Source organism: Pantherophis guttatus, chromosome 11, assembly GCF_059756535.1.
Source record: "Pantherophis guttatus breed Tessera chromosome 11, ASM5975653v1, whole genome shotgun sequence".
NCBI classification, from domain to species: Eukaryota; Metazoa; Chordata; class Lepidosauria; order Squamata; family Colubridae; genus Pantherophis; species Pantherophis guttatus.
The window spans coordinates 5,000,425-5,014,063 of NC_142073.1; the positions used below are offsets into that span (position 1 = coordinate 5,000,425).

General features: G+C 38.2%; 1 protein-coding gene across 8 annotated transcripts in view; it reads right to left on the reverse strand.

The window, feature by feature from the left end:
* Positions 1-13,639, reverse strand: part of CHD9 (chromodomain helicase DNA binding protein 9) — a 53,964-nt gene that overhangs the window by 22,235 nt on the left and 18,090 nt on the right. For all 8 annotated transcript variants that reach the window (XM_087876967.1, XM_034426495.3, XM_034426496.3 and 5 more), the window contains 13 exons: positions 11,697-12,031; positions 8,617-8,728; positions 8,312-8,458; positions 7,612-7,680; positions 7,457-7,512; positions 6,780-6,897; positions 6,161-6,247; positions 5,696-5,833; positions 5,133-5,254; positions 4,177-4,420; positions 2,834-3,010; positions 1,442-1,585; positions 84-339 (listed from right to left, as the gene is read on the reverse strand). In XM_087876967.1, the coding sequence (XP_087733093.1) occupies positions 84-339; positions 1,442-1,585; positions 2,834-3,010; positions 4,177-4,420; positions 5,133-5,254; positions 5,696-5,833; positions 6,161-6,247; positions 6,780-6,897; positions 7,457-7,512; positions 7,612-7,680; positions 8,312-8,458; positions 8,617-8,728; positions 11,697-12,031 (2,005 nt within the window). The remainder of the gene's footprint in view (positions 1-83; positions 340-1,441; positions 1,586-2,833; positions 3,011-4,176; positions 4,421-5,132; positions 5,255-5,695; positions 5,834-6,160; positions 6,248-6,779; positions 6,898-7,456; positions 7,513-7,611; positions 7,681-8,311; positions 8,459-8,616; positions 8,729-11,696; positions 12,032-13,639) is intronic.

The following is a 13,639-nucleotide window of genomic DNA, read 5'->3' on the forward strand; positions in this document are numbered from 1 at the left end:
AGTCAGCGGTGACGACCTCACTATGAACAAGGCCTAAAATAAATAAAAAAGGGTTTTTTTTTTTTAAAAAAAAACATACCTACCTTTGATAAGATATGGGTGATTGCAGCATTTCCTGAGTTCCATCATGGTATTAACTAAGTTGGGCACATTAGCTTGCCCTGCCCCTTTGGACAAAAATGCAAAGTTTTTCTCTAAAATAGCTCGATAATATTTCTTCTGGATATTTGTTAACTCCACTTCAATAATAGTTTCTTGCTTGGGAGCCAATTTCTTCTCTACATCTTCTTTCAGTCTTCTTAGCATCATCGGTTTCAGAATAGCCTGCAACTTTTGCACCTACATAAAACATAAATAACTAACTAAAAGCCAAAGAACTAGAATTTACAAACCGTTCGGTCACTACGCAAAGCTGATTTAAGGTTCAAAGCTAAAAGGGCTGCTTGATGGCACTTTTTGGTAACAGTCCCCCATTTATAATTTTTTTAATAAGATTTATTAGATACAGAAAATATAATTTTGAAGGTAGTCCCATGACTGCTATCTATGGATAACCCAGCACAGAAAAAGAGAACTAAAGATTCAGGCAATTAGTTCCATATACAGGTAGTCGTTGACTTACAACAGTTCATTTAGTGACCATTCAAAGTTACAGCAGCTCTGAAAAAAGTGACTTATGACCGTTTTTCACACTTGCGACCATTGCAGCATCCCCATGGACACATGATCAAAATCCAGATGTTTGGCAACTGGTCCATATTTATGACAGTTGCAGTGTCATGTGATCTCCTTTTGAGACCTCTTGATAGGCAAAGTCAATGGGGAAGCCAGATTCACTTAACAACCGTGTCACTAACTTAACAACTACAGTGATTCACTTAAGAAATGGGACAAAACTCACTTAACAATTGTCTCACTTAGAAACAGAAATTTTGGGCTCAATTTTAGTTATAAGTTGAGAACTACCTGTACTGCAAGAGCCTGAAAAACTCTTGCCAAATCACTTCCTGAAACTGAAAGGAAATCTGGATACTGTAGGTTGCAAAATCTTGCTATTTAAAGAAACCACAGTGAAAACCAACTCTTCTAGATGTGTTCCACCTATGGGTGGAAATGAGGTAGCTTTTGGAACCCAAGGCAACCTATTTGTTTGCCACAAACTAGGAGTCTGCACATATAAAAACTCACATTTTCTACCCATAATTTTTTCTGCCAAATTCTCTTTATATTTACATAACTGAAATTAAACAACAAGAACCACAAGAAAGTAAAAGTAGTTACATTCCTGAATAACTGTGACATTCTATAAAGTGTGCTGGGGAGATCATGAAATGAATGAATGAATTTACTGGCCTGTATTGAAATGGGTAACTGATCCTATTCTAGTTTCTGAATGTGCATGAAGGTGAATCTTAACAGCCTAACATAGAAAGATTCATACCTGTTCCTCCGTTTTAAGGTCTCCGAATTCCTGCATGAATGTAGATTCGGCTGGGAATCGCAGAGGTTCAAGGAAGTGAAGAAGGCTGAATAATTCTTCTACAGTGTTTTGCAGGGGTGTGCCGGTCAATAGCACCTTATGCTCCTAAAGATGTATGCAAAATACATTTGACAAGAAGTTATAAACCATCTTTTGATCTAACTGGAATGACAAGAGAAAAATACAGAATAACAGAGTTGGAAGGGCCCTTGGAGGTCTTTTAGTCCAACCCCTTGCTCAAGCAGAGGACCCTATACAATTTCAGGCAAATGGCAGTCCAGTCTCCTCTTAAAAACTCCAGTGATGGAGCACCCCAACTTCTGAAGGAAATCTGTTCTACTGATTAATTGTTCTAACTATCAGGACATTTCTCGTTTTTTTTTTTTTTTTTTAATTTGATTTATATGCTGCCCTTCTCCGGAGACTCAGGGTGGCTTACAATGCGTTAAGCAATAACCTTCATACTTTTGTATATTTATACAAAGTCAGCTTATTGCCCCCACAAACTGGGTCCTCATTTAACCTACCTTAGAAAGGATGGAAGGCTGAGTCAACCTTGAGCCTGGTAAGATTCGAACCTGCAGTAATTGCAGGCAGCTGTGTTAATAACAGGGTGCTTTAAACCACTGTACTACCAAGGCTCATTAGTTCCTAATCCCCTTGATTAGTTTCCATCCATTGCTTCTTCTTCTGCCTTCAGTTGCTGTGGAGAAAAGGTTGCCTCCTCTTCTTTGTGGCAACCTACTGGAACGCTGCTATCATGTCACCCCTAATTCTTGTTTTCACTAGACTAGACATAGCCAATTCTTGCAATCATTCTTTGTATGTTTTAGCCTCATATGCCAATTTATAAATTTACACAAATGCCAATTTATAGTTATTTCAGTAATTTTTTTTGCTTTTAAATAATTTCATTTTACGCTAATGATCACAAAATACGTTTTGAGCAACAAAATGGCATGAAAAAAGAAAAAAAAGGATGACTTAATGAGTTTAAAGGTCAAGAGAATCTAAGCTATACTGCAAACATAGAGATTCAAGGTATTATTAAAGTTATATAGAGACAAAGTTATAAAATAAAGTTAAGTAGGTAGAAACACACATCCCTTCCTGATTTGTAAACTGCAAAATAACAATAAATCTTTTGAGGGTGTGTAAATCCAACTCATGAGCATTCCAGCTCCCAAAGGACATTATGGTTTTGGAAAGAAGAAGTGAGCAACAATAAAACAACCAACTCAAGCTAAGAATCCAATATATTCCTTGATCTGGAGTTTAGCATTCTACCTTCTGTGTGTATTCATCTTTCTTGATATGAGTCATATCTCATTACATTACAAAATGAATACTCACCAGATTCATGAGTTTGAGTCCCTCCAGAAGTTTGCAGTTTCTATTCTTCAATCGGTGTGCTTCATCAATGATAACACAACGCCATTCAATTGCATTGAGTTCGGGACAGCCCCCAAGAATCATTTCGAAAGTGGTGATAATGGCCTGGAACTTGTAGGTATCCCTAATGATGCGGCCCTGGGAGAATATAAATGAAAACAAAACAGTTTGCAACCTTATTGCAAACTTCCCAGTTTTCATTGCATCTTGCTAGTGAAGTTAATGGCTGGATGAGCAAGAGAGCTTTTTAAATTAGGTTGCCCTCTGATTAAGAACTGTATCAAAATTTACATGCCAAAACCACTCTCTTTTGCAGCACATATAACCTGATATACAAGAGAAAGAAACCAAACATTCAAAAGGAAGTTGGTATAAAAAAATTATCGGGTACTTAGGAGCCAGGACTTGGCAGCACAAGGAAAGAACAGCCAGCGACTTAACAGGCGGACATCAACACACCAATCAACAAACCAAAAAGCCACACACAACCAGGCACCAAATAAATATTAGGCACAGACAAGCCCAAAGCACACATTCTGGTAGTTCCCTGAGGATGGGTTCTAGCATGAATCTAAAAGCTCGGAAGACTAAACCCCTGGACCTGGTGACTGACCCAGATTAGATCATATAAATTATCTCTATTTAAGTGTCTCTAAATTCTCAAGATATATTTGGGAAGCATAATCAGATACGTCTAAATACAATTCTACAGGTTTTCAGCACGTTTATATCTTTCTCGAGTGCATAAAAATCATCTATGTCACATTAAAACAAATACACTATACCAGGGGAATGGGGTGTCTCCAAACTTGGCAGCTATAAGGCTTGTGGGCTTCAACTCCCAGAATTCTTCAGCCAGCCATGCTGAGAATTGAAGTCCACAAGTCTTAAAATTTGCCAGGTTTGGAGACCCCCACACTATGCAATACATATACCGTACTTTTCGGAGTATAAAACGCACTTTTCCCCCACTAAAAGAGGGTGGAAATGTTGGTGTGTCTTATACACCGAATACAGCCATTTCTGGCCTCCCAAAACCCCGCCAGCGTGTCCCGTTTTCACCAAAAACAGGCTCATTTTTGCAAAAACGGGGCGCGCAAAGGGTTTGGGAGGCCTGCAGAGTGCTCCTGGGGGCCGGGGAGGGCAAAAACCGGACGCACAGAGGCCAAAACCTGTTGTTGTTTTTTTCTTGTTTTCCTCTTCAAAATCTTGGTGCATCTTATACTCCGATGCGTCTTATAGTCCAAAAATACGATACATCCACTCGCCATGTTTACTGTGTAGAATTCAGTGCCGAAAATTACCTGTGAATCCCTGAAATACATCTCATAGCGCTGGATCATTTGCCTACTAATCATGCTTCCGTGATAGACCACAACGTTAAGATCGGCCCAGGTGCGGAACTCTCTCTCCCAATTGGTGATGGTTGAAAGCGGAGCAATGATCAAGAAGGGTCCTCTTATACCGTTCCGAAGGATTTCATAGAGGAATGTTATCGATTGGATGGTTTTGCCAAGGCCCATTTCATCTGCTAAAATGCAGTTTTGTCTGAAAACACAAGTACACTTGTTGGTAGGGCCATCGGGCGGAACATATACAGAAATACAGAATAACAGTGTTGGAAGGGAGCTTGGAGGTCTTCTGGTCTAACTCCCTGTCAAGCAGGAAACTCTATACAATTCCAGATAAATGGCTGTCCAATCTCTTCTTAAAACCCACCAGGGATGGAGCACCCATAAGTTCTTGAGGCAAGCATTCCAATTAGTTCTAGGTTGGAGCTCTCTTTAATGATTTTCCATTCATTATTTCTGGCCCTGACCCTCTGCTGCTTTGGAGAATAGGTCGACCCCTCTTCCCCTGTGACAGCCCTTCAAATATTGGAAGACTGCTGCCATGTCGCCCTTAATCCTTTTCTTCATTAGACTAGACTAGAATGGATTTGTTAGAATAAAATATCTATGCTAGATTTTGAAGCATAGCTATTAGCTGTAATTAAACAGTAGGGATGAATTTGTGCTGTAAAAATGGCTGGAAAGACTTCAGAGTTAGTAAAATGTGACTAAAAGAAAATTTCATATGTCTCCCTTGATTGCTTCCTATGCCTATGCCGCTCAATCTTATCCTGTGTGTACCAATTTTAATCATATCCCATTTTTATTATTTTTGGTGCATATGACAGTATTTCAAACCAGGAATACTTCAACTTACTTTAGAAGCAGCTATAAGATCAACATTGCTTTGACTGGTTTAGAGAACATACCTATTATACCAATTGAAAAGAAGCCAGTTGAGACCTTCTAATTGGTATTCCCTGAGTTGGTTGCCATTTTTATATTCCCTGGACTGTTCTATTTTCTTCCATGAATTAGGAGGAGGGCGATCCTTGGAAATAAAATACAAAATGAAACGTCTTTGAAATTATCCACTTGAAGAAAAAAAAGCAAAGAATGTATGGGATGGGGGGGGGGGGAGGGAAGGACTATGAAGAATATATCCCTGTAAATCTGGGACATTTATACGAATAATGTATAAAAAATTAGTCTGAGTTTTTGTTTTTTTCATCATGCAGAGAGAGAGAGAGAGAGAGAGACAGACAGACAGATGACCGACCATCAGGCTTCAGGCTCTAACAATTCCATCCAATCCAACCCAACCCAACCCAACCCTTGTCTTATCCTCAATGTCAAGAGACCTGACAAGAGATTTCTATATTTTACTTCTCTGAAGGAGCTGGGATTGCTTTTTGCAATTCAAACAGACCCCATGATACTATTTCTAGTAATATTTCTCAGTAGAATGGTTAGTTATCTCTAGTTCTCTTACCAATCGTCTTGAATCAAGCCTTAAAGCTTGCAGCTGTTCAAATTCTTCTATTTTTCCTTGGTCTACATCTTCTTTCAATTCCCAAGTGCTGTCTTCGTATGGCAAGGAACACCACTTTACTAAATAGTAAGTAACATGCTGCAGTGGGGGGGAAAATTACTTGGGTTATCCACTCAACCATCAGGGCTCTCATGTATAATTACTGAGTATAAGTCTTCATTAGATGCATTGAGCTTCCTTTCCCCATCATTTTTCTTTCTTACTGCTCAGTTCTTGGATGTTCTGAATATTAAATTTGTTATTTACCTATTTAATCTGTCCTACATTTTATTTCTATAGCTCAGAACTAATAATCTGAAAATAAATATATATATATATGGGTCAAGTACATATCAGTGTATACATGCATTAGTTTCCCAGCCCTTGATTTATATAGGAGTGGTGTGGTTTTTTTTCAAATTATACCTCTCCAGTGTCTTTATCTTCACAAAAGGAGACTTCTAAAACCCGGTCTACTTCAATATAATCAGGATTAAAAAGTTCTTCCTCCATCTAAAAATTAAAATAGAGTTATAAATATGTATACTTTATTTACCTGAACAAGATAACACAGTGGCGAGCTTGAAATACAGACTGCTATGCACTGTGATGGATTCATATTACTGGCTGTACCCAAATTATTAATAGCATGCCTTGAAAAAATTGTTCTCTTCCCTTTTTAAAAAGAAAAATCCATTTATAACATTTGACTACTAAAAATGAACAGCGCAAATATGTTCTTTGCTAAAACAACACCCAAACTATAACACAGGGGGTCCCCAACTCCCGGTCCGTGGAGGTTGTGGCATGCCAGAAACCAGTCCAGGTAAACAAGTAGAGCCCCATCCGCGGGATGCAGGCAGCACACAAAACCATATCCCCTCTGGTCCACAGAAAAACCTCTTTCCACGGAACCGGTCTCTGGTGCCCAAAAGGTTGGGGGCCATTGCTATAACACGACAAAGAGCAAATTGTATAAAGCCCCAGCAATCAATACATTAATTGGTTTAGCAAGATTTCCGGGTGGAATTTTATAGATACTCACATCTGCAAAAAAATGGGCTCTCTGTGCTTGCCTCAGCTTGAAACGTTTGATTTTCTGCTGGATTCTTTTGTCCTTTAAAAGCTGCTGCTCTGTAGCCCATTCACAGTGGAGGTAGGAGCTAGCATTACAAAAGGGCGTGGAACCGTATTATTGCAAGCACAGGCTTTTATGTAAGCTTTTACGACATTAAGACAACTTGTGCAACGAAAAGTGAAGTTCGGCTCTGTGCTAGAATTACGTTCTAGAGATTTTATTTAGAGCATTTATTTCCTTGTTCTTGAACTCTGGAGTGAAGTCAAAGGGCATACATAAAATAGTGCACCCTTATTTTAGAATTAGATTTCTACCACAACATGCACAGGATAGGAAAGTCCAAGCTATGGATTTGACTCATAAGCAGGGATAAAACATTCTCCTTCTACTTGCTAATTGCTAGTGTGATATTGAGACAGTTGTACATGGTCAAAGGAATTTCAGAACCAAGGACAATTCTGTTCTATAGTTGCCTGACTTTTTTTTTTAAAAAAATTACAAAATTACACAAATTACAAGTACAAAGGTATGCTATTAATTTGGATAAACACTCCAAAATGTAGAACTCCTTCATACAGACTTATGATTTTAATTAGATGTGATGAAGTAGTCAACCAAAATAGCAATTTAACGGCAATACTTACTAGTTTTTGTATTTAACAAAAAATTCTTCTGCTTCTACTGACGCAGTCCCAGGAATCTGAAAATGTACATCATAGATCCTGTTTAATATGCATTTACACATTTTATTTTAATTCTGAATTTAAAAATTCATGAATACCTCCATAATTTTACTCACTTCTTTTTTGATAATTCTGGAAGATAAAATTTTATCTACAATTGCTGCATCTTCTTCACTTGGATTCTCCTGTTTAGATGAAAATATGAACGACGTTTTAATCATACAAGAATTATCCCCATCGGGGATGCCAGAGGGGAAGGAATTACTTAGCAACTAAAATGTTGTGTGTGTGTTTTAGGATTGACTCACAGTTTCCACCTGATGATTCAATAAGTATGGCAAATAAAATCCTTGACACAAAGTTATATTTGTACTCTTCCTTTCAGTGAACTAGGCAGATACTCATATATTTTGTTTTGACAATACAAGGATATTCTGACAACCCCTACAGCAGTGGAATAGCTAAGTGTATGCATTGTGCATGCAGCCCACAAAAGGTCCTTTGAGTAAAAGGATTTAGAGAACACCCAGCGCACAATATACCATGTATTGTTCTCATACACCTAGTACTCACCAAAGTGGGATTATAGATAACTCAATATAACTGGCTGCTTCTCAGTGTTGTTCCTGAAATCATACTGGGGCTCCCTAGTGCAACACAAGAGGTGATGACTACAGTATCACACTACAAATGATTTTTGACAAAATGTATCTGTAATCATTGTTGCCTAGGTAGAGAAACCCCCAAACCTGTCCCTCAAACTTATATATAAGGAGAACTGCAAGAATTGAATTGCACAGTTAAGATTTTACTTACTACAAATAATTGTAAAGGTTGCTCAGCAGGCAAAGGAGTAGAATTTTTTTTTATTTTTACAGAAACTTTGGTTTCTTCCTCAGATTGCTTTCCTTCACCTTCTTCGGCATATTTCTTCCTTTTAATTTGTCGATTCGATCTTCTCTTCTATAATAGGAAGAAGGACATAACCTTAACCCATCATTTGCAATCATTTTCTTTCTCTCTTTTTTTTTGGGGGGGGGGGGGGCGGGGGTTGGGGGTAAGACAGGTTGACCCTGAGTTAATACCTATTACAAAAAGAAGACTGCTTTTTTAAAAAATACCTGTGAACTTTCGTCTTTGAAAGATTGCTGAGTTGTCTGTTTAGCATCTGACATTTCATCTGAGGAATCAATTTTTCTCTTCTGTTTTTTACCCAGTGTAATAATAAGCTTGCTGTTTTGAGACAAAAGACGTGGTTACCAGTGCACAAGACTCAAACTAGGATGGAAATATGAACATCAAGTTGCATACAAAGTTTTCTTATTATTATTAAAAACGTTTTTCCAACTATTATTAAAATTAAGACTGCTTGGTGACTTTAATGCCTGCTAGTACCGTGTTTCCCTGAAAATATGACCCTGTCTTATATTTTTTTGAACCCTGAAATAAGTGCTTGGCCTTATTTTCGGGGATGTCTTATTATTTTGGGGTACGTGGAGCAAGACGGGGCTCCTCTTGCCGTCTTACCTGATTTCCAGCTCTGTCTCCTTAACCCTAACCAGAGGAAATGTTGGGGACCGGCTGTGCAAGTGCTTCAATATTTTCAGGGAGGGATTATTTGGTGGGGGGGGGGGGGACTTATTTTAGTGCATGCGCTCAAAAACCCGATTGTGCTTATTATCAGGGGATGTCTTATTTTAGGGGAAACAGGGTAGGAGCATTATTTTGTGGAGAAAAAATTGAAGGAGGAAATCATTGTCTGCTCCTAGAAGCACTGAATATTTTACATATAAAAGTCACTGAAATGAAAATAAATGTAATGGATGTACATTGTATATGATTATTATTATTTACTCAAAATCTAGAGTAAGCAGAGCATAACATTTCAGGTTGACAGTTTGGGTTTCAGATAACCAAGTAACATAGAAATGATTTCATTACTAACAACTGATAACTTCATAAATGTAGGGGGAAATTATATTCTAATGCAACAGCATTAATTATATTTCTGCGTTTATACTCAAAAGGTTACAGAAAAGAGAGCAATATTAATCTCATCCCTTCTTGCTTTTAATCAGAGGGCTGCAGAGACATATAATTTTCCATATTTAAAATCTGACAAGTGCTGCTTTTCACTGCATTTTTAAAATATTCACAACGTGATTACAATCCAACCCCAATTTAGATAAAGAGATGTCCTTAGATGCATACTTTACATATTGTAGATTGGATAATTACACATCATGCAGAACTGAAAACTACTTTAGAAGAGACCTTTCGCCCTGCTGCCCGCATAATTCGGCCTTATATACTGTATATGAATTATATACTGTATATATATATATATATATATTGTAGTTGCAGCAAATGAATATCATATATAATCTATTTTTATACTATGTGTCTGCCTGCCTGCCTGCCTGCCTGCCTATCTATCACATGTAAATATGGCTAGCCACTGGAACAGTGTTTCTCAACCTTGGCCGCTGGACGATGTGTGGACTTCTGAGAGTTGAAGTACACACATCGTCCAGCCGCCAAGGTTGAGAAACACTGCACTGGAAGATAATTTTAAAAAATCATGATATGTAACTGGCTCAATTTTAGCTGCACTACATTAAAAGAAAGAAATGTTTCTTTCTTTTAATGTTTTAAATGATAAACTTATATACCTGAGTTAATGAAGTGCCAGGTAATATTAGAGTTAAGCAACAATTCATCAAGCTTATGAATTTTGCCTCTTTTAACATTCAATTATTTCTAGACACAGAGCACCTAAAACCAAACAAGCAAGCAAAGAAGCAAAAGACACAACCCAATTCAACTTTCTAACTTTACGAGCATGAAAGATTTCAGGGCAGAATCTTAATACAAAAGATCTTAAGCCTGAACTACACTTTTGAGTTCCTTAAAGAGAGTCTCAAATGTACATCTCCTGTGGGAGGGAGCATCCATATAGTCATCAAACCATATGGCCCAAGAATCATGTATCTCTCCAACTTTTAATTTGCAATAGAGAATGCTCTCGTTATACGATAATTGGATGTTGAATTAAATAACATGCATGTGACATTTATGTAAGGTTATAAGGTTATGTACTGCTAATTTAAAATATATGAATAATTAGTATTCATAACTTCGGAAATCAAGGTGATGTTTTTAAACCAAGTGAGACCCATAAAGATTTTGAATGCCAGTGTCAAAAAACAAAACACTAAATAGAATTTAAACAGATTGTAGAAATAATCTTCTGTTTTCCTGGAGAAAAACGCTACTTCCATTATTGCAGGGAATGGGGAATATGGCGCTTTTATGGTCTGTGAACTTCTGCTTCCTGAGCGTGCTGGCTGAGGAATTCTGGGAATTGAAGTTCACAAATCGTAAAAGGGCCATAGTTCCCCACTCCTCCATTAGAGAATCAACTTCAGCAGCGGGCATGAGATGGAGGCAACTGGAAACTGGGTTTTGTGCTACTTGTAAGCAGGCTGCGTGGACGTGCCCTTCGAGTAGTTCACGAAATCCATTTACAGACAAAGTAAACAATCAGCAGACAAATCCATACCTGAAAACATGCTTTAAGCCACATCTTTTATCCTTCCCTTTCTTTTTTAATAAAACAAGTGTCCCTTAATCATCAAACTACAGCTGCCGCAGTCAGACCATGCTGGCAAGCTTCCATATCGCACATGATTCATCCTGCCAACTTCATGACTCATAATTCTGAAATCCACCTAAGATTACACAGATCAAATCCATGTCTGTGGGCCTCAAACAACCATGGAGGTGCCTACTCAAAGCATAGTCACTTGGGCTATCTTGCAAAAATGGACTAAGACTGGTTCAAGTCCACTTTTTAGCCATGGAGCTCACTGGGTAATGTTGCATCAATCATTCTTTCTCAACTCAATTTGCCTCTGTAACCTGATTGTTTTTGGATATAAAACATTTATTTATTACTAGATTTATATCCTCCTGCAATTACCAGGCGCTGAATAGTTCAAAACTGGGCTACAGGCTTAGTCAACATAACATTTGTAGAATGTATTTACTTTTTAAACCGCTGATACAATTTTTCATCGCTATTTCAAATCTTGAACATTGTTTTGGTTGTATCATCCACATCATCATCATCATCATCACCACCTGAATTAAAGTCCTACTGAAAACAAAAATAGACGGGTAGGGCATTGAGCCAACTTACCCAATTTTTGCCCTCTCTTTAGTTTTGGAAGAGCCAGTTTTAGGCTTCCTGCTTTCTTTGTCTTTTGGTTTGGATTTAGCTTTTCGCCCCTTTTTGTCTTCTCTCCCCTCTGCCGAAACACTTGGGAAATTTTCTGGACTCATGACTCTCGGGATGTTTCTCTCCCCTCTCTCTTTTGCTTTGGCTATCGCCTCGGATATGATGCGATTGGCTTTCTCCTGCTTGCTTTCGGATTCCACTTTTTTCTTCTGTTTCTTCTCGAGCATTGATTTCACCTGGGTATTCTGCAGCTTAGCGTATACCCCAGGACCATCTGCTTTCTTGGCAGAGGGGGGCTGCAAGGGGAAAAAATATATAGGTTACTCGTCTTAGATAAAACTACGGATGTAGTCAAAATCTCAGGGCAAGCTATCTACGTGGAACTCAAAGTAATGGTCAACAGAAATTGCTCCCAAATACAGGTTGGCAACAATTGAGCCCAACATTTCTTCTGTTGTTAAGCGAGTTTTGCCCTATTTTATGACCTTTCTTGCCACAGTTGTTAAGTGAATCACTGCAATTGTTAAGTTAGTACCACGGTTGTTAAGTGAATCTGGCATCCTCAATGGATTCTGCCTGTCAAAAGGTTGCAAAAGGGGATCGTGTGACCTTGGGACACAGCAACAGTCGTAAGTACGAGTCAGTTGCCAAGCGTCTGAATTTTGATCCCAGGAGCATGGGGGTGCTACCAAGGTCGTAAGCGTGAAAAACGGTTGTGAGTCACTTTTTTCCAGTGGCACTGTAATTTTGAACAGTCACTAAATGAACTGTTGTTAAGTCAAGGACTACCTGCGAGTGATTCCAGCACTGAATTAAAAATTCTAGTCACATTTACGCAGAATAAATGTGTTCTAAGGGACTTGCTTACTTCCAAGTTTAGAAGCGCAGTTCAACAAAGTCATTTGCAGTGGATGGAGGTGAGGAAAAGCAGTGGATTGTTTGACACCTCCAAAGCTTTCCATACCTGAATCAGCCAAGAAGGGAAGCGTGGTTAGGAGTATCTCATCTCTTTTCTGGCGGCTCTTTTTAAAACTTCGTCTCTCACTCACTGCATTAAGAGGAAAAACCTCTTCCAGCAGTGAAAGGATATTTTGTTCCCATCTTATTTCCTCCACATAGGATCAGGAGGCCAGAGCTGTTTCTAATGTTAGACATCTAGAACTACATCCGATACTTACATGCAGATTCAATAAAAAGCGTTTGAATCGTATCACAGATTTGCTAAAAATCATTTTTAAACGATCATTTAATTATGACAAAAAAATCATAAAAGCGGGATTGGTAGAAATCATATTCCTGACATTATTTCTCTGCAACATTTGGGGGAGGGGGGGGAAAGGATTATCTAACTTCAGTTGCAAGAAAATGACTTCATATGAGGCCTGATTTATTTTGTGCAGTAAAAACAAAAACAAGCATCGACATGTTAAAGGCAGACGATGTTTTTTTAAGTATTTTTCTCCATTGCAAAAGGTAGTCATACTTAAATATAAAAGGTAGCAGAGTTGCAAATCGTTAAATCAAAACAATGAAGCCCAAACATATTTTGGGTTTTACAATTTTTGACTTTGGAATCTGAAAATTCTGTTGCATAAAATGTGCAGGGCTTGAAACCTTCAGAGTCTAGGGGATTAGTGAGTGTGCACAGATTCAGAGCACAACAGAAGATCAGCAGCCTTCTAGACAAGGGTCTAGTTTCCAGTCTTCAGTCACAATTGTGGGTGGGCCAGTGTAGCATTCCTGCTGCAACTGCATTTATCTTTATTCTCTATTTTAATTTTTGCTTCCTTCTTTTCTGCTCTATTTCACCTGAGTCACAAATTTACCTCTTGCAGGCCCAACTCATGTTTTCATCGCTGTGCATACAAAAATTCAAAGGTTATTTTTAATGTATTTTTTGTACA